The following is a 23,630-nucleotide window of genomic DNA, read 5'->3' as shown; positions in this document are numbered from 1 at the left end:
GGCACCTGCAAGAGCGGGGCGGGCAGGAGCTCCCAGAGCCATCATGCATCCGGACAGCATTCCGGGGCGTGGGGGGTGAGGGAAGGGATGAGGGAGGGGGCGAGGGAGGGGGTGAGTATTTGATTTGAACCCAGGTCCTGTCTCTCCTCTAACACCTCTCAGATAACACTGGGTGACCTCACGAGACTTAGAGGAGGATTCTAATCTGGGGCACCACAGGGCTGCCTGTGGCGGCGTTCTGGGACATGCTGTACCTCCCGTCCCCTAGAGAGGAGGAGTGCCAAGATGTCGAGGAGGGGAGGGCGGGGAAAGGAGCCGAACAGCCCGGCTTTCCCGGGCCTCACCTGAATATCCATGGCGGATGCCAACGATGCTCTGGTGTTCCCTGAAAGTGAGAAGTCGCCCTGCCTGACCGTCCTGTGGATGATGTCATTGCGGTTCACCACGGTGGCCAGGCGGACAGGCAGACCCATCTCCTGAGCGATGCATCCCGCTGAGAACAAGGACAAGAAGCTTCAGATGCCTCCTCCTGCCAAAGGTGATCCGGATTCCTTGTGACAGCCCAGGTGAGCTAGTAATGGACGTGTACGGGTGGGAGCACGGTATTACCAGAATAGATATGGAGATAAGTGACTTATCCAAAGTCACCCCAGCTGGTTAGCTGACAGGGTTGGGATTCAAACCCAGGAATTCTCCCTCTGAACCTCATGCTCCCCTCCTAAATTCCCCAGTACCTTTTAAGGATCGCCCCAAACACCACATTTACAAAGCCTTCCCCAACTCCATCCCCAAATCTAGGGCTAATAAGAGCCTTTCCCCTGCGCTGGCCTTATGTAACTCTGCTTCTGTAATCCTCTTATTGGGAAGCACAAGGGATGACAGTTGACAATGTTTAGCTGTTCTGGGTTCAAATCCTGCATGACCTCTGTTGGTAATTTCCTTTTCTCTGGGCTTCACTGTCTAGCTCTATAAAGTGAGGGGTTTGTCCTGGCTGACCTCAGAGGCCTCTCTTAACTTTAATTCTATGACCCATGCCAAGGCTGGTCCGTGGGCTAAAGCCTGGGCATCATCTCACCAGCCAGATTGCCCGCAGCCCCGGTTGGCACAACCACCTCCACAGGGGGCAGCGGGCAGATGTCCATGGATGGCACACATTGGAAGTAGGCAAAAAAGTAGTGTGCCATCTGTACCAGGATCCGGGACCAGTTAATGGAATTCAGACTCATCAGGTTGTGCTTCTTGGCAAAAGCTACGTCAGCAAACACGGCTTTGATGGGCTCGTCCAGCTCATCGCTGTTACCCTCCACTGTCGGGGGAAAGAGGACACGGTGGTGGTCAGGAGCTTGGTGACTCCCAGCCCGAAGAGCTCCTCCTAGATCCCTCAGCTGGGCATTCAAGGCCTTCTGCATCTGATCCCATCTATGGAGCCAATCTTGTCCCTCAGCCCCCACACATGTAGCCTCCGCTAGAGGCTCACAGAACTCCATTTACACTCCTTCATGCAACCCTTCTTTTCATTAGAAGTTCTTCACCAGTAGGGCTGTTCTTCTGCCCTTTGTCCTCATATTTCCCAGGGCCAATAAGTGCTTGCTGATTGACTTACTGTTTGACTATCTACTATGTTTCAGTGTGGTGGGAGCGATTTCTGCCATGAAGGCAAGCCTCGTTTTCCTTAAAAGGTATAGAAACCATCCCTGAGGTTTCATAGGCCCAGAACACTAAGGCCTGGGACCCTGATGTCGCTTCCTGGTGGCTTAGGGACAAAAGGTAAGAGTCTGTAGCTGCCTATGACTAGGAGACCAATACAGCCAATAGAGGCCCCAAGCAAATCAGGGTTACATCCTTGCCAAAGAGCCTGTTCATGCTAGGACTAAATAAACTTCCTTTGGTTGACTCGGGGTGTCTCATATCATTCTCAGTCTCAAACTTGAATGACCATATAGAGGTCAGGCCAGCCTCCAAAAGATGGCTTCATCACATGTAAGTGAACCGAGGAACAATACAATCTTCAGAACATTAAAAATGAAGTCACTATACATTTGAGTGGTAGGGGAATCTTTCAGTACCCTTTGAATTTCAACACAAAGGCAGTTGTTTCCTCCCTTTAAAGCAGGAGTTCATCACCTTTTTTATATCAAGAACCCCAATAGGAGTCAGTGAAAACTATGGACCCATAGTGTTTTTAAATACATAAAATAAAACACTCATTATTAGAGAGTTGGTCAGATTGAAAATCTTCTATCCATCCATCCATCCATCTGTCCAACCATCCATCCCATCTGTCCAACCATCCATCCATCTGTCCAACCATCCTTCCATCTATCCACCCATCCATCCATCCATCCATCCATCCACCCACCCACCCATCCACCCATCCATCCACAGATTGATTGATCTATCTATCTTTCTATTTCTGGAACTTAAGGACTATGACTTAAGAACCACTGCTTTAGAGGGTCCCAGGTTCTAGTCTAGCCCTTCCAAGCTTAAATGACTCCCTCCCCTAACATTTCTTCAGCTCAAGATCTCTTGACCACCCCAGAGTGTTCCCATGCAGTCCCTACCCCTAAACACATGCACATTGTCCTCAATCACTGTTGTCATCTGGAGCTCCTGGATCTTAGAGCAGAGCCCCAGGGGCAACAAAACAATGATGTCTATGTTTTTGGCTCCACGGACACTCTCAATGGCTGAGCTCCCGGTGTCTCCAGAAGTTCCTGATGGGGATTAACAATAATGTTAACAATTCATATTGCAACTACTATTATTACTAATAATTTACATTAAAACAACTACCCCACCCACCCACCACCACCACCACTACGATTCCTACTACTGCTGCTGCTGCTGCTACTGCTACTACCACCACTAGCTTTCATATAAAGCTCTGAGGTTCACAAAGCATTTTATAAATTTTGTGTCATACGATCTTCACAACCACCCTGGGAAGTAGGTGCTATTATTATTCCCATTTTATAGTTGGGGAAACTGAGGCAGGCAGGGGTCTGGTAATTCTCAGCATCACATAGCTAGAGCATGTCTGAGGCTGGATTTGAACTCAGGTCTTCCTGACTCTAAATTAAGCTCTCTGCACACTCTGTTGCCCTTTAGTTACCTTATAAACACTTTGATGGTGCCATATGGATAAGAGTAGTTTTGCTTTGTTTTTTAGATGACACTACATGATTTCATTGTCATAGAAAACTCCTCTTTATTACCCTTGCAGAGCAGAAAGTTACTGGGGCATTGAGCTGCCCAAGGTCCTGAAGCCAATGTTATCAGAAGTAGCACTTGAACTCAGGTCTTCCTGACTCTCTACCCATTATGTTATGCTACTTTCTGGCTTAGAAAGCACCTTTTTCATTCCACCTTGTGAGAAAGAGGCTATTGTTGCACCCATTTTACAGATAAAAAGGATGATACATAAAGAGATTCATGGCTTGAACTATTCATTGCACACATATAATACATCAGAGGAAGGATTAGAACTCAAGTTTTTTCTGAATCCAAATCTTGCACTCTATCTACTAGGCCACAGTGCCAAATAGTTTAGCTCCAGCCCATCTCCAGAGAGAACCTTGAACCTCCGGAAAAGGCCTGAGACCACAGGCTTGAATGATTTCTCTGCAACACTGGGCATACAACCCTGACGTGGTCAACCATACATCAGAAGGACAAGCATGCTGACTTGCTATCTGACTGACCTTGTCCAGGTTGATGCCTCCTTCTACAGTTCTCCTGGTGACCAAAAGCACTCAGTGAATGGAAGACAGCTCGCCATAGTTCCAAGGACAGCCTATATTCCTGGAGCAACCTAAAACTGGAGCCTGAGATTGGGAGTCTAAAGACCAGGATGTGAATCCCTACCCTGCTCCTTATTAGCTGTGTGACTCAGTTTCCTCATCTGTAGAATGAAAGAGGTTGAACTAAAAGGTCTCGGGGGTCCCTTTCAGCCCTGGATTTAGGATCCTTAAATGAAGAGATCAGACTGGTTCCTTCCTTCTAGTTCTGATGCCTGGGATCTTTTCACTCCCATTATTCTCACCCACACACCTACAATGATAGTGACATGTTTCTGCCTTTTCTCCAGAAAGTACTGTAAGAACTGTCCTGAACAGGACAGGGACAGGTCCTTAAAGGCGTAGGTGATGCCGTGCCACAGCTCTAGCACATTCAACCCATTCTTCAGCCTGGACAGATGAACAACATCTCGGTGTCGGAATCTGCTGAAGGCTCGGTCAATCAGACCTAAATGGGGTATAAGAGATGACCGCAGTTTATTCACCCAACAATGTCTCAGTTCCAAATGGTCCACCTCCCTGTCACTGAGACATGGCTGTCATTTCATGTGAACAATTTTTCCTGAAGGGAATGGCTCTTTAGCACCCATTTTCTATCATGGAAGGGAGGAGGGGGAAGCATGTTGAGGTGCTACATATAATTTATAGGATGCCACACTGTATTCAGGAAGGAGAAAGATAGACAGACAAAAAGAGAAAGAAAGAGTGAGAGGAGAAAAGAGACAGAGGGGCAGGGGGAGAAAAGAGAGGGAGGGAGAAAGAGAGAGAAGGAAAGAGATAGACAGACAGAGACAGAAAAACACAGAGACAGAGAGAGAGAGAGACAGAGACAGAGACAAAGAGACACAGAGACAGACAGAGAGAGAGAGAGAGAGAGAGAGAGAGAGAGAGAGAGAGAGAGAGAGAGAGAAGATGGACCCTGCCAAACCCTACTTGGTGTTGCTAAAGCGGAGAATAAAATTGTGGGAAGAAGCCAGTGCGATTGAACAGGCGGTTTCCATTGCATCCCTATCCCCAGCGTGCTACACTAGAGACTTCAGGGAAACTTCCCATGGGGTGAGATCCAATCTCTTTTGGTTGAGCTGAGTTATTTTGCTCCCAAAGGGAGAACTCCTTCACTCTGGATTATCTGGGAGACGTTGCCCTATATATGCTTTTCTGATTTCTAGTTTTCTATTATATTCTAATTTGGATAAATGGGTTTCTTTGCTCATTGTTGTGTGTTCATTGAGAAACTGGTATTCGGTGGGAAGGAAGCCAAGTCTTGGGTATAAAGGTTGGATCTTCCTTTCCTCAAATAATATTTAAGGGAGCCAATAATAGAATTCTAGCCCGATGGGTCCTCGCTCTGAGGGGAGCAGAGTAGCCAAACTTCTGACCCCAACCCCAACACTTCCACTCCTGGCAAGAATGAAAGTCTCCCTTGGAGAAGGGTAGGACTAGAAGAAGCTGGAGATGTTGATTCAGCCTTCCAGTGACACCCCATGCTACATGCAGGAGGCAGCCCTCCCTCCATTATTATTAAAGGCCCTTCACAATCCCCTGTTTTTACAGACACTGACCATGTTCCTTCCCTTCACCCACTCTGAGATAGAGTCAACGGTGCCTACTTACTGTTGCTCACACATGCCATTCCATTTCCCATGAGGAGAGCACAGCTATGACCCAGGTCAGGAGCGCATGCCTTCCTTACCCCAACCTTTCCCAAACCCTAGTTTTCTTCAAAGCTCAGCTCAATCTTGAGGGCTTTCTTAATCCTCTCAGTCGCTACTTCCTTCCCCTCACTTCCCTCCTGTAATATGGTTTCTCTCCCACAGACTGGAAACTCCTAGGCCAGTGATTCCCAAAGTGGGCGCCACCGCCCCCTGGTGGGTGCTGCAGCGATCCAGGAAGGCGGTGATGGCCACAGGTGCATTTAGCTTTCCTATTCGTTGCTATTAAAATTTTGAAAAAAATGAATTTCCAGGGGGCTAAGGAAGATTTTTTCTGGAAAGGGGGCGGCAGGCCAAAAAAGTTTGGGAACCCCTGGACCTAGAGGATAGGGACCGTGACTTTTTTGGTCTAATGTCTGCTGTATCCCACCCCCACCAGGTCCCTGATTTAGTTAGTATAAGGAGCATCTGCTCTATAACTTATAGTTTTAGAAAGTTATCTCAGAAACTGAGGGGTTGAATGACTTGTCCAGGGTCACATAAGCCAGGAGGTTTAGGAGGCAAGATTTGAACCCAGTTCCTGTCTCCAAGGCTAGCTAGCTATTCAAAGCTATTTACACACAGTAGGCATCTAATAAACATTTATAGATTGATAAGCGATTGGTTGTAAAGGTGGAAAGAGAGAATATGAACATTCTTTTTCACTTGAGGGTATGATAGGAAAGTAAGGGGTCACTGAGCAGCTAGGTGGCGCTGTAGTGGACAGAGTGCTGTGCCTGGAACCAGGAAGACTCATCTTCCAGAGTTCAAATCTGACCTCAGACACTTACTAGATGCGTAACCCTGGGCAAGTGGCGCAACCCTGTTTGCCTCGATGTCTTCATCTAGAAAATGAACTGGAGAAGGAAATGGTCAACCATTACAGTATCTCTGCCAAGAAAACCCCCGAGCCACCAAGAGTCAGACATGAATGGAAGTGCCTGAACAGCAATAAGAGATTATTATATAAAGATCTAAAAGGAGCCCTCCTTATTGGATAACAACTTGAGAACACAGCCTGGTCCCTCATCCTCCTCCAAAACCCTCCTTGGATGTGGCGACTTGACACTCTTGCCATTTAATGTCAGATGTTTAGAGCAGGAAAGGACCTCTGACACATCTAGTGCAGGGGTTCATCGATATTTTCCGTGTCTTGTCTTTTACAGGCTGGGGGAAACCTATGATCCTTTTCTCAGAATCACTTTTTAAAATCGGAAATAAAATACATAGGATTACAAAAGAAATCCATTATTAAATACAATTCCCAGGTGGCTCAGTGGATGGAGACCCAAGCCCAGAGACGGAAGGTCCTGGGTTCAAATCTGACCTCAGACACTTCACAGCTGTGTGACCCTGGGCAAGTCACTTGACCCCCATGGCCCAGCCCTTACCTCTCTTCTGCCTTGGAACCAATACCCAGTATGGATTCTAAGACAGAAGGTGAGGGAATAAAAATAATAAAATAGATCCAATTACCAGACCCTTCAAATAAAATAAAGTTCTCAGTCTCACTGTTAGGAATCTCTCACTAGTTCGGCTTCTTCGTTTTTAGAGAGGAGAACACTGAGGAAACCCAAAGACAGAAAGAAACTTGCCCTATGTCACACAGCAAAGAGAAACAGAATTTGAATCTGGATCCTTTGGTAACTTTGAGTCAGAGTGATATGCTGGTGATAGCATTGACCCTGGAATCAGAAAACTTGGGTTCGAATTTATTTCATGTCCATGGCTCTCAGGATCCTCATAGGTAAAATGAAGCTGTTGGACTAGATGGCCTCCAAGGTCCTTTCCAGTTGTGCCAAGCATGGTGCTAGGTGCTGGGGAATCCAAGACCAAAACGAAAGAGTCTCTGCCTTTGAGGAGGTGACGTCCATCAGGGGGACAATATACATACCTAAAAACGAAGCTAAAATCTATACAGAGTAAATGCGAGGTGATTTGGAGGAGGAAGCACCTGAGCTGAGCTTTAAAGGGAGCTGGGGATTCTGAGAGGTGGAGGCAAGGAGGGGATGTGATCTAGGCATAAGGCACAGCCTGTGCAAAGACCCCGAGACTAGAGATGAAACGTGCAAGGAACGCTGTTTCGAGTGTACTGTACGTAGAGCGAGTAAATGAGAGGAATGTGTGAAAAGTCTAGAAGAGCAGAACCAGAGCCAGATCATGAAGAACTTTAAATGCCAGATGGAAGGGGGCGATCCTGGCCTTGGGGTTTTGCAAGGCAAAAGTTGTGGTGGGACGAGGGGGCCAAAAGGCTTAGAAGACAGCATGAAGCTGCCCAGGGGAACAGAGCCGAGACTGAGAATGAAGGGAAATTCAATGGAGAGAGCACTGGGGATGGTCATAGCAAGGATGAGAAAGAGATTTAGGTTGACTGAGGCACAGAGAGAGATGGAATGATTAGAGGAATTTCCGAGCTCTAGGTGATAGGCACGGCCATTCCTGGGTCATCAACATTGGTTGGCTGGTTGTCTTTTGTCCTCGAAGAGGACCAGAATGACATCATCATGTCGGGATCCATGTACCAGGGGTCCAAATGTGGCTGATCAGACCAGTATGAGTTTGGAAGACTCTACCACAGGTAGGGCACAAACAGCCCATAGAAACACTTAAGACGAATACCTCTGCTGTGAGAGTTTGCCAAGCCCTTCAGCTCTTTAAACTCTTACCTTCTGTCTTCAAATCCGTACCATGTTTTGGTTCCAAGGCAGAAGAGCCATAAGGGCTAGGAAAGGGAGGTTTAGTGACTTGCCCAGGGTCACATAGCTAGGAAGTATCTGAGGTCAAATTTGAACTCAGGACCTCCAAACCCCAGGCTTAGCTACCCCTCTCAGGTCCTTTTTTCAGGGATGCTTTCCTTCCTTGATGTCTACTTGCCACCCAGCTCTTACCTATGGCTTCAAAAAGCTGTGTGTAGGGTGCTCAGTCGCCTCACCCCAGCAAACCATCTCACCTAGGGGTTAAGCCAGGTTGAGGATAACTGATGGGCCACAAACCAGTCAGTGAGTTCGGGGGGCGTCTCCCTCAGGCATGTCATCAAGGTGGACCGAAGGTGCTAAGGAAGGTGAGGAAGTGGGAGGCCAAGGTATCTGCAGGGAAATCAACGTCAATGTTGATGTTCCCAAGTATAAAAGCAGGACTTAGACAAGAAAGGAAGTAGTGAATCCCTTGATAAAGGAAGGAGAATGACTCAGAGGCTGGCGAATGATAGCCACCAGAATCTGGACAGAATGAGAGAACTGGATAGAGATGACCCTCAGTGGGGAAGAAGTTGCAAAAGAAAAGCCAAGATGGTGCAGCAAAGTGAGCATTTTCCCATAGCTCATCTCTCTGAACAACTTTCAAAGGCACGGCCAATCAATTTCTGAGCTGGAAAAACCAGCAAAAAGTCAATTTGGCATCTGGGAGGGAAGATGGTTTGGAGAGGAGAGAAACAGGAGGCAAGGAGCTGATTTAGGAGGGTATAGCAGTCATCCAGGTGGAAAGTGACGTGACTGAAGAGAAGGGGGATTCATGGGAGAGATGTTGGGAGGGAGGAGAAATGAAAAGGCTTAAAAACCACCCAGCTGTGAAAGTAGCAGGACCCAAAAGTCATCCAAAGACACACAAGGCCAGACATTTCCCACACCCCCAGAGGCAAACAGAGCCCAACTCTAACATAAAAGTCCAAAGTCAAGAAATTGGTTGGGAACGAGCAAACAACAACAACAACAATGACGACGACGACGACGACAACGACAACAACAACAACAACAACAATAACCACCACCAACAACAAACAACAAACAACAACAACAACAACAACAACAACGATGACTCTGACCATAAAAATCTACTTTGGGGACAGGGAAGCTCAACACTCAAACTCGGAAGATGATGACTTGAAAACGTCTACAAGCAAATTGCACCTGAAAGAAAAATGCAGATCGGATGATCTGCCCAACAGGAATTCCTAGAAGAGCTAAAGAAAGATGAGAAAATGGCAAAAAAAATTTATTTTAAAAATCACATGCAAGTGACTTTGGGTAAGTCACTTAACCCCCATTGCCCAGCCCTTACAGCTCTCTTTTGCCTTAGAACAAATATACAGTAAAAATCAAATATGAGAGGTGGAAGAAAGCTTCTGGAAAAGAAATGAGAGCAATACAAGAAAACATGAAAAGAGAATTAACAGCTTGGTAAAAGAGGCACAAAAAGTACTAAAATCATATAAGAGGGTTCCAGAGGACAGAGCTTGGTTTGAGACTTAGGAGGAATAAGGCTCAGGTAGATGAGGATGGTGGCAGGGGAGCAGCATGGTTTTCACTTAGGCAGCTGGAAATTTAGCATCTTTGGGACTGGAAGAGGAAGAGGTGGGAATTTGAGTTCGGGCATGGTGATAACTACCAGGATGCCACCCTCAACAATTCTGTTAATGGAAGAAGGTGGCATCTATTCTTTTTCAGTGTTAAGGAAGAAGGGAGATTGGACTAAGGAGAGCGTTCTTTCTTGTGGGTGAGGCTTGGGAGTCAAGAGGTCTGTGATCTGAAAGCTTGAATTTCACTTGGGGTAAGAAATGGGGAGCTACTGAAGAATCTGGAGCAAAGAGGCATGACACGAGGCATAAAGAAGATCAGTCTGAAAAGGGAATGGATCAGAGCATTCAGCTCCCAGGACATGCCAAAGTTTGGGGCATACAGGTTGAATCAGAATAGGTACCATCCCTCCAATATTTCTGCTCCTTTGTGGACTCCAGAACTCAGATTGCCGCTCTTCCTCCTGGCTTGCCACTCGTCTCTGCCTTTGAGATTTTGAAGTTAAAGAAATAGCCGTGTTCTCCACCTGGCCTGACATTTGGATCTCGCTTCTTTGCCTCTTGATTTTGGTCACGCTCCTCTTTCCCCAGGAGGGAGAGAGTCCTCCCACCCCAACCCCCGCCCCCCACCTCCACACACGCCCCAACCAGCCCCACCGATTGCCCTAATCACCAGCACAATGTTAGCTCCCTGCAGGGATATGGCAATCTAGTCTGACTAGTACTGGAACAGGAATTCTCCCCACAACACCCCCAATGATCACCTGTAGAAGACGGGAAGTTGATAATCCTGAGGCACAGTTGCTTTTCCAGTTCTTTCCCCACCCTACAATGGAGACGTGGCAGAATTCTTCTGACTGTAGCTTTTGGTTGAACTAGTCGTCCCCCAGAGATGCCCACGATAGAGCCGATTGAGTGGAAAAAATGGTGGAACCCTGTTGCCATGTGTTACCAGCTGGGAGTGGGAAACCCAGATTGTCCTCCTTAAAAACTCAGTAATGCCCCAGGGAATCAGGTTGGTTCAGACAAATGATCAACCGCCTCGAGGCACCCCTGGATTTCAGCTCCCTGATCTCACGGGGACTTCCCTAGCAGACTTCTTAGCCAGCTCAGCCCTTGCATCTCGGCACTATTCTTCACATCGATTTTTCGGTTTACACTTATTCGTCTGTAGATTTGGAATGAGAAGATTTGGAATGCCCAACAGCCAAATCTGCTCCTTACTAGCTGCTTGGCCTTGGACAGGCCTCTTATCCTCTCTGGGCCTCAGTTCTGTCAGCTGTAAAATTTGGGAGTTCCACTAGGCCTCGGAGGTGTCATCCGGATCAAGAGCCAGGACTCGGGACTTTTCAGCCGCTGGGACCCTCTGAACTCGGGCCGAGGACTTCCTTACCATCTAGAGGGCCGCCAGCTCACCAGCCATCTCTTTAAGGACTCGCTTTGGGGTTTCTTCTCTCCTATCCCCAGACTGGTCCATGCCAGCTGGCTGAGTGACGAGGCGACACGCACTGGCACTCAGGGAGCACGGCTGACCCACTGCTTGGGTCCGTCCATCCCTTTGACATCAGAGACACTGCAGAACGGATCTGACCAGCAAGAGCTCTTGACTCGACTGAACGTCGGTGATCTCCCTGCATGGAAGCCCACCCAAAGGCATCGTCCACTCTGCTCATGGTGCCGCCGCCGAGCCCCAGTGCAGACCCGCTCGAGAACACTCCTGCTACCAAATGGGAAGGCCCAGCTCGTGGCAGTCAGAGGGCAGTTCATCAGCCTCCTTCAGGGTCCCTCGTCCCCCATCATGCCTCCTTCACAAGGCCTTCCACAAAGGAAGACTGAAAATCAGGCCATTTGGCTATTTGGCAACAACTCTGTCCAAAGACTGCATTGTCACTGTCTGCTGGAAAGAGTCGGGCTTTCGTGATGCATTCTGGTTCCTCGTAGACTCTTGGGGACGAGGGGTGAGCAAGGATTTCTCTGACACCTATGATGTGCCAGACACTGTGCTGAGCACTTGATAAATAGGAGCTCATTTCACCATCCCAGTGACCCTTCAAAGCAGGTGCTCTTATAAGAAACTGAGGCAAATCAAGGTTAAGTCCTTTGCCCAGGGGCACCCCTCCAAGAAGTGTTGGAAGAAGGAAGGAAACGAGCATTTAGTTATTGATTTTATTTTTTAAAAACCCTCTACCTTTTACCTTAGAATCAATACTGTGTATTGGTTCCAAAGCAGAAGAGGGGTATGCACTAGGCATTGGAGGTCAAGTGACTTGCCCAGGGTCACACAGCTAGGAAGTGATTGCAATATTATTATTATTATTATTGTTATTTTTTTAAAAAAACCTTCCCTTCCATCTTAGAATTGATACTATGTATTAGTTCCAAAGCAGAAGAGCAGTATGGACTAGGCTCATGTCGGCAGACCTATGTGTCCCTCTCTCCACGTGTGCCTGAGGACATTCCTCACTTCACCCTCCCCTCTGCCCAACAGCCTAATAGGAGCACTTCCTCCCTCCCCTGTCTGGGGTAAGGTGGGAAGGGGCGGGGCTCACATGCAGCATGAGGGTTGCATTTGGGGCATTCGGTCTCTAAAAGGTTCACCATCCCTGGATTAGGCAATGGGGGTCAAGTGACTTGCCCAGGGTCACCCAGCTGGGAAGTGCCTGAGGCCAGATCTGAAGCCAGAACCTCCCATCTCCAGGCCTGGCTCTCAATCCACTGAGCCCCCACCCTCAACATGCATTTATGAAGGGCCCACTATGTAGAATTGTTATGTGCCAGGTACCGGGCTACAGGTTTTGCAAATATCTCATTTAATTTTTGCAAACACTCTGGGAAGTAGGTCCTATTAGTGCCCACATTTTACCACTGAGGAGACTGAGGCAGACACAGGGTCCCACAGCTAGGAAATCTCTGAGGCCAGATTTGAACTCAGGTCTTCCTGACTCCCGGCCCAATGCTCTAGCACCAGCCACCAGCTGCCTCAGCGACGACAGTTAACTGTTTTAAGAGCTACTTGCTCCAATTTATTTCAAGAATTCGTGATTACATTATAGGCAGTCCTCCGACAGTGCAAATTTCAACCCTTCTATTGCAGGGGCTTTGGGGAATCAGCCCACATCATTGAATTTTCCTTGCGAGCGTTTACACCTTGGGAATCCGCAAATGCTACAAATCAGGGTTTGATTTATGTTTTTGTTGATTGTCTAGACTTAAGAAAGGGCTGGAGAAAATGTTCATAATGCAGATTAAATTGAAAAGTGGGTCCTGTTGTTCGACAAACTAGTTATTAAATATTTATCGGGTCCCCGTGCCTCTGCCTTAACAAATGGGCTTTGTGAGTGGCTTCGCCTCCTGCAGCCACTCTGCACTCTGTGTGCGCTAGGCTGGTCCTCAGAATACAAAGTCACCGAGCCTTTCCTGTTCAATGGAACCATGCTCTGTCGGGCCAAGGGCCAAGGAACTAAACCTTGTTGGTATTCCTCACATGCATTTAACATGTTCCAGTTTGTATTATAGTCGGCTCCACGATCTTCTATAATTAGAAGATCGGTTCCCAGCCGTGTGACCCTGGACAAGTCACTTGACCTCCATTGCCCACCCTTACCGCTCTTCTGCCCTGGAACCAATATACAGTATTGATTCCAAGACGCAAGGTGAGGGGTAAAAAAAGAAAAGATCAGGGATTTAGAGCTGGAAGATGCTTTAGAAGCCACCAAATCCGACTGCCACATTTTACAGATGAGAAAACTGAGGCATAGAGAAGTTCGCTTGCCCAGGGCTCCACGGGGGCTTGGAGTGTGCGTAATCAAAGCTTTGTGAACTTCCCACTACAAAACACACAGTAGTATATGCCGCTAAATTGAGTTAAGTTGGGAGGCGTGTGTTATGGAAAGAATGTTGTATCTTGAGTCCAAAGACCTAGACTGAAATCCCAGATCTCTTATCTGTGTGGCATGGGAACCAGGCCATGGGGAAAGCTAGGTGGAGAGCCAGGAAGGCCCAAGTTAAAATCTGCCTTCAGACACTTAGCAGCTGGGTCACTTCACCCTGTCTGCCTCAGCTTCCTCATCTGCAAAATGAGCCGGAGAAGGAAATGGCCAACTGCTCCAATATCTCTGCTAAGAAAACCCCAAATAGGGTCACAAAAAGTCAGACACGACTGAACAACAAAACTAGCTGGCCCCTGAGGTCCCTTATATCTCTTCATTAGTCCATCCTTCCTTCTAGTTTCCTTTTTTATTTTATTTTTTTTTAAACCCTTAACTTCCGTGTATCGACTCCTAGGTGGAAGAGTGGGAAGGGCTAGGCAATGAGGGTCAAGTGACTTGCCCAGGGTCACACAGCTGGGAAGTGTCTGAGATCAGATTGGAACCTAGGACCTCCCGTCTCTAGGCCTGGCTCTCAACCCACCGAGCTTCATTATTTAAAGTCTTAGTACCAACTGTTGTTTGAAGCCAGAGTTATTTGAACTTAAATGAAAAGAATTTTTGTTGCTCCGTCACGTCCAACTCTTCGTGGCCTCGTTTGGAGTTTTCTTGGCAGACGTGGTTTGCTGTTTCCTTCTTCAGCTCATTGGAAACTGAGGCCAACAGAGGGAAGTGACTGGCCCAGAGTCACTCACTAGGATGTCTCTGAGGCCAGATTTGAGCTCAGGAAGAGGAGTCTTCCTGACTCGAGGCCCAGTGCTCTATCCCAACCAACTGACTCTATCCTAGTCGCAGCCCAACACTTCTTTCATCATCAGTTTCTCCAGTTCCAAGAGGCAGTTCATCAGTTCGACAGCTTTTGAGTATTGTTTCCATTTACAGGATCCTAATCTTTGGGTAGAGTTGTTTCCCCGGTTACTCCGCTATGCATCCGTTCAAATAAGTGTTCCCATGTTTCTCTGAATTCTTCGTGGCTGTTGTTTTTTTATGGAGCAATATATTTAATATATTTAATTTTTATTTGGAATATTTTCCCCTAGTTCCATATTTCATGTTCTTTCCCCCTCCCCCAAGCCCCCCTAACCCCGCTTAGCCGACCCACAATTCCGCTGGGTTTTCCATGTATCATTGATCAAGGCCTAATTCCATGTTATTGATAGTTGGACTAGAGTGATCGCTTAGTGTCTCCATCCCCAATAATATCCCCATCAGCTACAAAGCAATATATTATGTAACAAGCATGATCTTAAGTGGGGTGAAACTGCCTCAGAATTCCACAGTAGCCCCCCCCCTGGGATTCTGTGAGGCAGTTTCACCCCACTTAAGATCACGCGTGTTACAATTATGTAACATTCCAAATCACTGAGAAGCGAAACACAAATTAAAACCATCGCAAGAGCTTAGAACAGTTACTTCAGATCGATAAGGATGGTAAAAGTCAGTTCGGGAATGGCCTTGGAAGCACGGCATCCTGGGAGGTCCGAATTTGCCTCTTGTGCTGAAAACCAATGTGTAAGTGAGGTACATCGGCTCTCGGGCCGCCAACCCAACCCCCAAGGATGGGCTCGGGTGTGAGTGAGGGGAAGAATAAGAGTCAGCTCCCCTGATCCAGGACGGGTCGGGAATGAGCAGCGGACCTGATGGGTGGCGGACCACTTTCCCCGGGCAAGAGCTCCGGTCACAGGCTTCAGAGGGTTGGCTGGGCTAAAGGGGCCCGGGTGGCACCATGGCTTGGGGCAGCTGTCAGGATACATCGTGTTAGGCCCTGAGAATAAAAAGAAAGACCCCCCACCCCCTCCCTCCCTCCAGTCCCCAAGCAAGCAGATGGCAGACTAAAGGATGGAGGGGTCCCCTTGTGGGTGGCAAAAGTCCCCGAAGCAACTGGAGTCACACCCAGTTCGTTTGCACAGCCTGATATCTGGGGCGAATCTCTGGAATCCAACCTTTTCCAGCTATCGCCTCTCCCATCGCCTCAGATGTGGGGCTTTGGAAGCAATGACTTTCTCTCTCAACACCTGCCAGCAGCTAAGGCCAAGAGCTCTGCAAGGGTAGTGGAAGCCCCGCCCTAGGCGAAGGCCCAGCCGATCAGGTAAATGGGACTGGAATCTTGGGAGCAGAATGGGGGCTTTCCACAGCAGGGCAGGATTGCCATCGGAACGGAAGCTTCCCAAGGCTTTGCTGTCACAAAGCTTCGCTCAGGGATTTGTGGGCAATTATTTATTTGTTTGTTTGTTTGTTTTTATAAACCCCTCACCTTCCATCTTGGAGTCAGTACTGTGCATTGGCTCCAAGGCGGAAGAGTGGGAGGGGTAGACAATAGGGGTCAAGTGACTTGCCCAGGGTCACGCAGCTGGGAAGTGTCTGAGGCCGGATTTGAACCCAGGACCTCCCATCTCTAGGCCTGGCTCTCTATCCACTGAGCTACCCAGCTGCCCCCTTGTGCATAATTTTATTTGAAATATGCTGCTAGAAAAGCGGGGAAATCCCTTGAAGGCTGCTCACAGTAGAAGCACTCAGAGGCCAAGCACAAGGGAGCCCCCTTCCGTGTTGGAGGACGATGCCCTGGGTGGCCTGGGCTCCGTTTTAGCAATCAGTAAACATTCCGGAAGGAGCTTCCGTGTGCCAGGCATTGCACTGAGTACCAGGGAGATGAAAGGGGCAAAAGAAAACCCTTGCCTTCCAGGAGCTCACAATTGAAGGGGGGGATGTGGCGGACCCAACACGCAAGCAGGCTCCTATACTGGAAATAGGCAATAGAGGGAAGACGCTGGAGTTAAGGGGCTGTCGGGAAAGCCCTCTTGGAGAAGATGGGATTGTAGTTGGGACTCCAAGTAGTCCAGGGAAGGTCGGAGGCACAGATGAAAGGAGAGAGCATTCCGGTCAGACTTATGAGAAAGAAAACCAGCCACATTCAGAGGAAGAACTGTGGGAGCAGAAACACAGAAGAAAAACAACTGCTTGATCACATGGGCCAATGGGGATATCATTGGGGATGGAGACGCTAAACAATAACTCTAGTCCAACTATCAATGATATGGAATTAGGTCTTGATCAATGATACATGTAAAGCCCAGTGGAATTGTGGGTCAGCTACAGGGGGGTGGAGGGTTTGGGGGAGAGGGAAAGAACACGAAACATGGAACTAGGGGAAAATATTCAAAATAAAAATTTAAAAAACAAAAACAAAAATGCCCCGAGATGGTTCATGGGACAGCCAGGAGGCCAGTGGCACTGACTGGGAGAGTCCATGGTTGGGGAGTAAGGGATAAGAAGACTGGAAAGGAAAGATGGGGCTGGACTATGAAGGGCTTTGGATGCCAACCAGAGGATTTTGTATTTGATCCTATATTTTGTCAAATGATAATTGTAGTTAAGTTGTTTGGGCGAGGAAGTTAAACCCTCCATAACTTTTTGTACCCGGAGCATAGCCCCTGCTTGCCCCACCCCAGTTCGAGTTCTGGCTTGGGACGATGGCCTTTGTTCAACACCCAGGCCCAATTGCGACTTTCCATTTCCCTCTTTCCTGTTGAGAGTCGCCATCAATCTTCAGGGTAGCATCTGACCTTTTGGAATTTTTTTTTAATCTAGTGGTAAGAAACCTACTGAAAAATCATTCTAGTGTCACCCTTCAAGCTAATGAGAAAATGACACAGAAGGTCCTTGGAGACCATCCATCCAGTGCTCAGTGGAGACTCGCCATACCTGACCTTTGCGCAACATTTTAGAATTTCCAAAGGACGGTAACATCCATCATCTCCTTCAATCGAATGGGAGGTAGGGATGGTAGCTGCCCTTATGCTACCTTAGAATTCAGGTCCCTCATCTATCAAATTGAGGGGAACAATCCCTTCATTGTCACAACTCGGGTGAAGAAAGAGGCTGGCCAAACTTCTTGGGCTAAAGTTACCAAAGGGTTCTGCAGGGATTGACATCCACGGAGGTTAAGCGGCCTGCCCCTCGGTCATTGTTCTGAGCTCTCACAGCCAGATCTGGCAGGCTTCTCCCTTGGGAAAGATCTATGCCTGCTCTCTGGAACAACTGACCAAGAGAGCTGCAGACTCAATCTACAGCCCTGGAGGGGCAGAAACTCTCCAGGTTCCTGACCACCTCCCCCAGCCCCAAGCACTCGTCTGTATATAAGCATCCTTACAGGCAGAATCACAGGATTGGAGAGCAGGGAGGGACCTCAGAAGCTATCTGGTCTAACTGTTGCTGTTATTTAGTCATTCAGCCTTGTCTGACTTGACATGACCCCATGGACCTGTCCGTGGGGACTGCTGGAGTGGCTCGCTATTTCCTTCTTCAGCGTGTCCTCATTTTACAGATGAGGAAGTGAGGCAAACCGGGTTAAGTGACTTATCCAAGGTCACAGTTAGTGTGTATCTGACGATGGATTTGAACTCTGGATAGCACTGGGTAAAGGGGTAGAGGAGAAGATGGAACCCAGTGCTCTATCCACTGTACCACTTAGCCATCCCTATTCATCTAGTCTATCCCAAAGAGAAAAGGAATGTTTCCTATAACCCAACAACAAGGAGATTTACTTTAATCCAATTTCACAAACATTTTGAACTCATTCTCTACGTACAAAGCATGATTGGGACTGTTTTGTTGAGAGTATTCTCTGGCTTTGGAGATGGAATCAAAGACTTAGCAAGCATTCTCTAAACTCCTTCTCTGTGCTAGACCTTGGGGATACCAAGAAGAGGAGAACAGTTCCTGCCCTTGAGGAGCTTTCCTACTAGGAGACCAACAATAACAGAATATCTAGCATTTGCATAGCATTTAAAGCTTTGAATTTTGATTTGCAGCAATCCCAGGTAGTGGATATTACTATGATCCTCTTTGATAAGGAAACTGAGGCAAACTGAGGTTAAGTGACTTTCTCAATGTCATATAGCCCAAGTGTAAGAGTTCATATTTGAACTCAGATCTTTCTCACTCTAGGTCTAGTACTCTTCTCTTCTGAACCACCTTGACTTGAAATCAAAAAGACCTGGGTTCAAATTCTGTCTCAGACACTGTAAAATAAGGATCTTGGATTCCATGACTTCTAGGATTCTACCTTCCAGTATTAGATATAGAATCTTATGTGTATGTAGGGCCCTGGACAAGTCCTTTCCCCACCTGGGCTCTAAATTTCTGCTCCTATAATCTCCCACTTCCCCACTTCCCAGTAATGAAGGGTTCCCATTTCTAGAACAAAGGGTTCCCAACTTAGGGTGTGACCTCAGAGGGTAGAAGTCCTTGCTCTTTAGATTATAAGTGTCTTTTCCTCAGGCCAGTTCAGTGAGGCACGTTGTCTCTTTATCTTGAACTGGATCTGTAATTTCAAGGGTACAGGGAGCTCTCGGCCATCAAAGCCCAGGACCTTCTCCACACTCAGAGTTTTGGCTAGGTGCCTGGGATACCGAGATGTCAAGTGACTTACACAGCCAGGGCATGTTCTATGTTTACTAAGGTCTCTACAAGCCCCAACATTCTCTTTTCCAAAATACTTTCAAGCTCGAATATTCTGTGTTCTAAGGCAGTGATGGCGAACCTTTTAGAGATGGAGTGCTGTGCCCGCCCCCCCCCCAGGCCAAGCACTGTGCCTCTCCCCCACACTGAATGCCAGGTGTATCCACCCACACAGGGGAGAAAAGAAGAGCTCCCATTGGGCTGCTGGGGTGGGCAGGTGAATTAAGGAAGGTCCTCAGTGAGCGTAGAGAGGGGGACAGGAGTTGCCTAAGCACTGTGCTCCGCTCCTCTCCAGCTCTGCCACCTGTGGGCTGCCCATCTTACTCACTATGTGCTTCCACTGGGCTGCTGGGCAGAAGGGTGGGGGATGGGAAAAATGTTGTCAGGCCCAGTAGAGAGAGGGAGGGAAGCTGCTCCACCAGAGTCCCTCTGCCTTTCTAGTAACCAACTCTGGAGATGTGGGGGAGAGGGTGGCCACATGCCCATAGAGAGTGCTCTGCATACCACCTTTGGCACCTGTGCCATAGGTTCACTATCCCTGTTCTTAGATCATCCCAAGCCTCAACATTCTATCTTCTAAGATCTCTCCAGCTCTGACATTCCCTATTCTAAGATCCCTTCCAGCTCTAGAATTATTGACTGTGAATAGTTCCTTTCAGCTCTGGCGATCTACGATGTTCTATGTGTAAAAGTCTGTTCCACTCGTGATGCTCTAGCACTGAGTTCCCTTTCGTCTCTTGCATTCTGGGTTTTGTGTACTAAGGTCCCTTCGAGCACTGCCGTTCTCTGTTCCGTGTTCTAAGGTCTCTGAGCTCTCAGATGATTTTTCTGTTTAGGGTAGCCTCTCTCCCAGCAACCCCAAGCGGAAGCTGAGAATCTGCCTTCCAAGGCTGCACAGCCCAGCCCAGACAGTGAGCAGATGCCCCGAGAATCTACAGATGGCCCGAGGCCCGGGAGCCGAGCTCAGAGTCTCGCTTTCCCACGGACACTCTGGACGGGACATCTGGGGTGGGGGGCAACAGGGGCTGGCACCGTTGGTCAGTAGAGAAGATGGCTCGAGCTAGGTTTGTGACCCACCTCCCTCTCGAGGGCACCATGAAGGCCAAGGCAGAAAGGATTAAACCTTGAGCAAATCAACGGCTAGAAAGTTTCCAAATGTGTACAGAGTGTATGGAGGAGCAGGCAGTCCAGAAGGTCTCCCAGGCTGCCCAACCCTGTTCTATTACATTCCTGCTTTCTCCTCGTCTTCCTGCCCCCCAACACTTGCTCGCCCAACCTCCAGGGGCAACTGGAGTTGCCATTGCCCTAGCCTCTACTTCCCACCTTCCACGTCAACCTGTAATTGTTTTCAGAGAGGGTAGGAGAGACTCTGGGTGTTTGCACCAGCATGAATACGGATGGAGGAAGGCCTTGGCATCCGGCCATCTCCCTCCCACCCCGCCCCTTCCTCAGCTCCAAGTGGTACGTCCCCCACCAGAAATGTACCCGAACGATGGAAAATTCCAGCCAGCCGACACCTCGGCCACGCTGAGAACAAGGTTCCCGCCAGTCCCGAAGCAGTGAAGGACCCATGAGTGGAGCCTTCCTGTGGGGAGGGTTTCGTCTGCCTGAGAGCTGGCAAAGGGCGGTATGTTCTGAGATAGCCCACTTGAAGGCTGGAGATGGGCCCACACACTTGCTTCTACAAACTCGAAAGATAAATAAATACTGTCCACAGCTCTGGCCGGCCTCCCAGAGTCAAGTGTGGGCAAGTTCTCGGCAGCCTCCCGGGAATGCCGGTTCTGGACAGTGGTGGGCGTCCTCTAACCTAGTCTCCCCCAGAGGTCGGAGGAATCCAAAGCCAGAGACTCTTGAACCCAGCTATCTGCCCGTAGTAACGGGGGAAGGCAGAGCCCATTCCTCCTGGGTTGCAGGAATAAGGGGTTGGGCTCAGCCCCGAAGCCCTGACCACAAGGCCCGCCACTGCTCAGTGGGCTGATCCTGGTAAGGTAAACCAGGACATAGGAGGGGAGGGGGACAGCTCCAACCAGGGAGAAGACCTTGGCCAGGTAGCCAGCACTAGAGGAGAAAATCCGAGAGAAAGGGACACGAAGGGACAGATGGAGTTAAAGCAATGGAGGGAGTCGGGGAGTTGGAATGTTCTTCTCTATGGCTAGAGCAAGACTTCAAGGAGTAAAGGAGGCCCTCCATAACCCCTCCAGCCCAAAGTGACCTTTCCAGCCTTAGGCTTCCCTGAGGCCTCTTGATTGGAGCCATACAGGCTATGTCTTGAAATCATTCTCTACTTGCATAACTGAGCCATAGTTTGGGAGTCAGGAGACCTGGATGAGGGCCCGAGCCCTTCGACCTTCCAGTGCCAGGGAGAGAAGCTTGATTTCTCAAAGCCGTAGGCTCCTATCTCTTGGGATGATGAGATCGTAGCTACGCTCATTGGATCTTCAATCTGGAGCCGAGAGGACTAGGCTCTCCTGAGATAGAAGAGAACGCTGAGGCCCGAGGAACTGAAGTGACTTATCTAAGGTCACAGAAGTGATAAGTATCTGAGGGAGCATTTGAACTCAGGTCCCAGAACTCATGCTCTTTCCACTGTGTGGTGAAAAGAGAACTCGATTGGGCTATGGGTAAATGGTATGCCTCCTATTGGCTTGACCCTTCTAGTTCTGATGGTGCCAGCACTCCACTGTCTAATCCCACTAGTCACCACAGGGACTGGTTAGTGGAGCCAGCCAATGGCAATAAGGAAAAGCATCTCAAACAATAAGAACCCTTCCAAAGTAGAATGGGCTCTCAGGATCTCTTCCACCACAGAAGCTCTGTGGTACTAGGGGTGGCCTTCCCTAGGCCAGTATTGCCAACAATACCAGCTCCCTCCCTCCCTCCCTGATCATGCCCTGATCACACGTTTGGCTAATGGGAAGCTAGCTGGGAGGAAGAGCTAATATAACAGATCCGGCAAGACTTCAAGAGGCTACAAGTTGTCACATCGCTGGAATAAATGTAAAGTCCGACATGGACACTCAAAAACTAAATTGCCTCAGTATAGGATAGAGAAGACTTCGCTTCATTTAGCTGAATTTTGGCATTGCCTGGGGATCTTAGCTGAGCCATTAACGTGATGTAGTGTCTAGAAAATTGAAAAGAATCCTTGAGCTCTCTTAATGGACACTGATTGTCCCACACCGTACAGATTGGGGCAGGCGATAGTGCTGAGGAATGTAGGCTTAGAGTACTTTGTTAATTCCTACGTGTCCCCTTTCAGCTTGGACACTGGCAAAATGGAGATTCTGTTTAAGGAATCTCCAGTTTGGCAAGTCGAGTCCCTCCAACGTAGCAGTAAACAGAATCACACACACATTTGGGACTCGGAGTCCGGAGAGTGAGGATGAGCCTCCTAATTTGTGTCCCAGCAGGCCAAAATAGAGACTAGAACTTTGCTGCTCCTGCCCCTGCCCACACACGTGTGTACTAGAACACACACACACACAATAAGGTTGTTTCCTTCTAGTAGCATTGATTCAGAGCCTTCAGAGCTGGAAGGGACTTTAGGGATCACTTCTCATTTTACAAAGGAGGAAACTAAAGCCCAGAGAAGGGGAATGACTTGCCTAAGGTCCTACAGTCAACAGGAGAGCCAAGCATCAGGGTTCGCTTCCTCCAACTCCCAATAAGCTTGTCATTCTCCACCTCTGATCCTGCAGTCATCTCTGGAGCCATTTCTTAGTTGATTTAGTGTCCTAGCATGTGTGTCTGTGTTTGTGTAGTTTTGTGGTGTTTGTGTGTTTACAGCCTCCTTCGGTTTCCAGCCTCTATTTCTCCTAGGCAACCCTCAACAATGCCTACAGTCCCATCAGTTTGGCAGCATAGTCAGTTCCCTTTCCTCTCTGCTCTGGGTCCAGCAGCCAGGAGGTAGCTTTCTCCATCAGGCGCAGGGAATCTGACCCTGACCAAGACTGGGCTGAAGAGGGCCAGGACTGGCCACATGATGGGAATGGCACCAACCAAGCCCTTGACTCGTTCCTCATTCCTCTTCCAGCATAGCCCTGGGAACCAGAGATTTTTCTCTCCTACCAAATGTTCTTGAATGATCACCGAGCACTTTCACTTAGAAGTTAAAGCCCTTATACTATTGTGCTCAAAGGAATAATAAACTGGAGGAATCCCATGTGAACTGGAAAGACCTCCAGGAATTGATGCAGAGCGAAAGGAGCAGAACCAGGAGAACATTGTACACAGAGACTGATACACTGTGGTAAAATCGAATGTAATGGACTTCTGTACCAGCAGCAATGCAATGACCCAGGACAGCTCTGAGGGATTTATGGTAAAGATGCTACCCACATTCAGAGGAAGAACTGCAGGAGAGGAAACATATATGAAAAACAACTGCTTGAACACATGGGCTGAGGAGGACATGATTGGGGATGTGGACTCGAAACTACCACACCAATGCAACTATCAACAA

At 48.4% G+C, this 23,630-nt stretch overlaps 1 protein-coding gene across 1 annotated transcript in view; it reads right to left on the bottom strand.

Annotated features, from left to right (window-relative positions):
• Positions 1-23,630, bottom strand: part of LOC123253768 (threonine synthase-like 2) — an 89,992-nt gene that overhangs the window by 39,989 nt on the left and 26,373 nt on the right. The window contains exons 2-6 of the mRNA XM_044682912.1: positions 4,054-4,248; positions 2,565-2,717; positions 1,076-1,306; positions 345-493; positions 255-264 (exon numbers count right to left, since the gene is read on the bottom strand). Coding sequence (XP_044538847.1) covers positions 255-264; positions 345-493; positions 1,076-1,306; positions 2,565-2,717; positions 4,054-4,248 — 738 coding nt within the window. The remainder of the gene's footprint in view (positions 1-254; positions 265-344; positions 494-1,075; positions 1,307-2,564; positions 2,718-4,053; positions 4,249-23,630) is intronic.

Source organism: Gracilinanus agilis, chromosome X (assembly GCF_016433145.1).
Source record: "Gracilinanus agilis isolate LMUSP501 chromosome X, AgileGrace, whole genome shotgun sequence".
In the NCBI taxonomy this organism is placed as follows: Eukaryota; Metazoa; Chordata; class Mammalia; order Didelphimorphia; family Didelphidae; genus Gracilinanus; species Gracilinanus agilis.
This window is presented reverse-complemented; position numbering and strand designations above follow the sequence as displayed.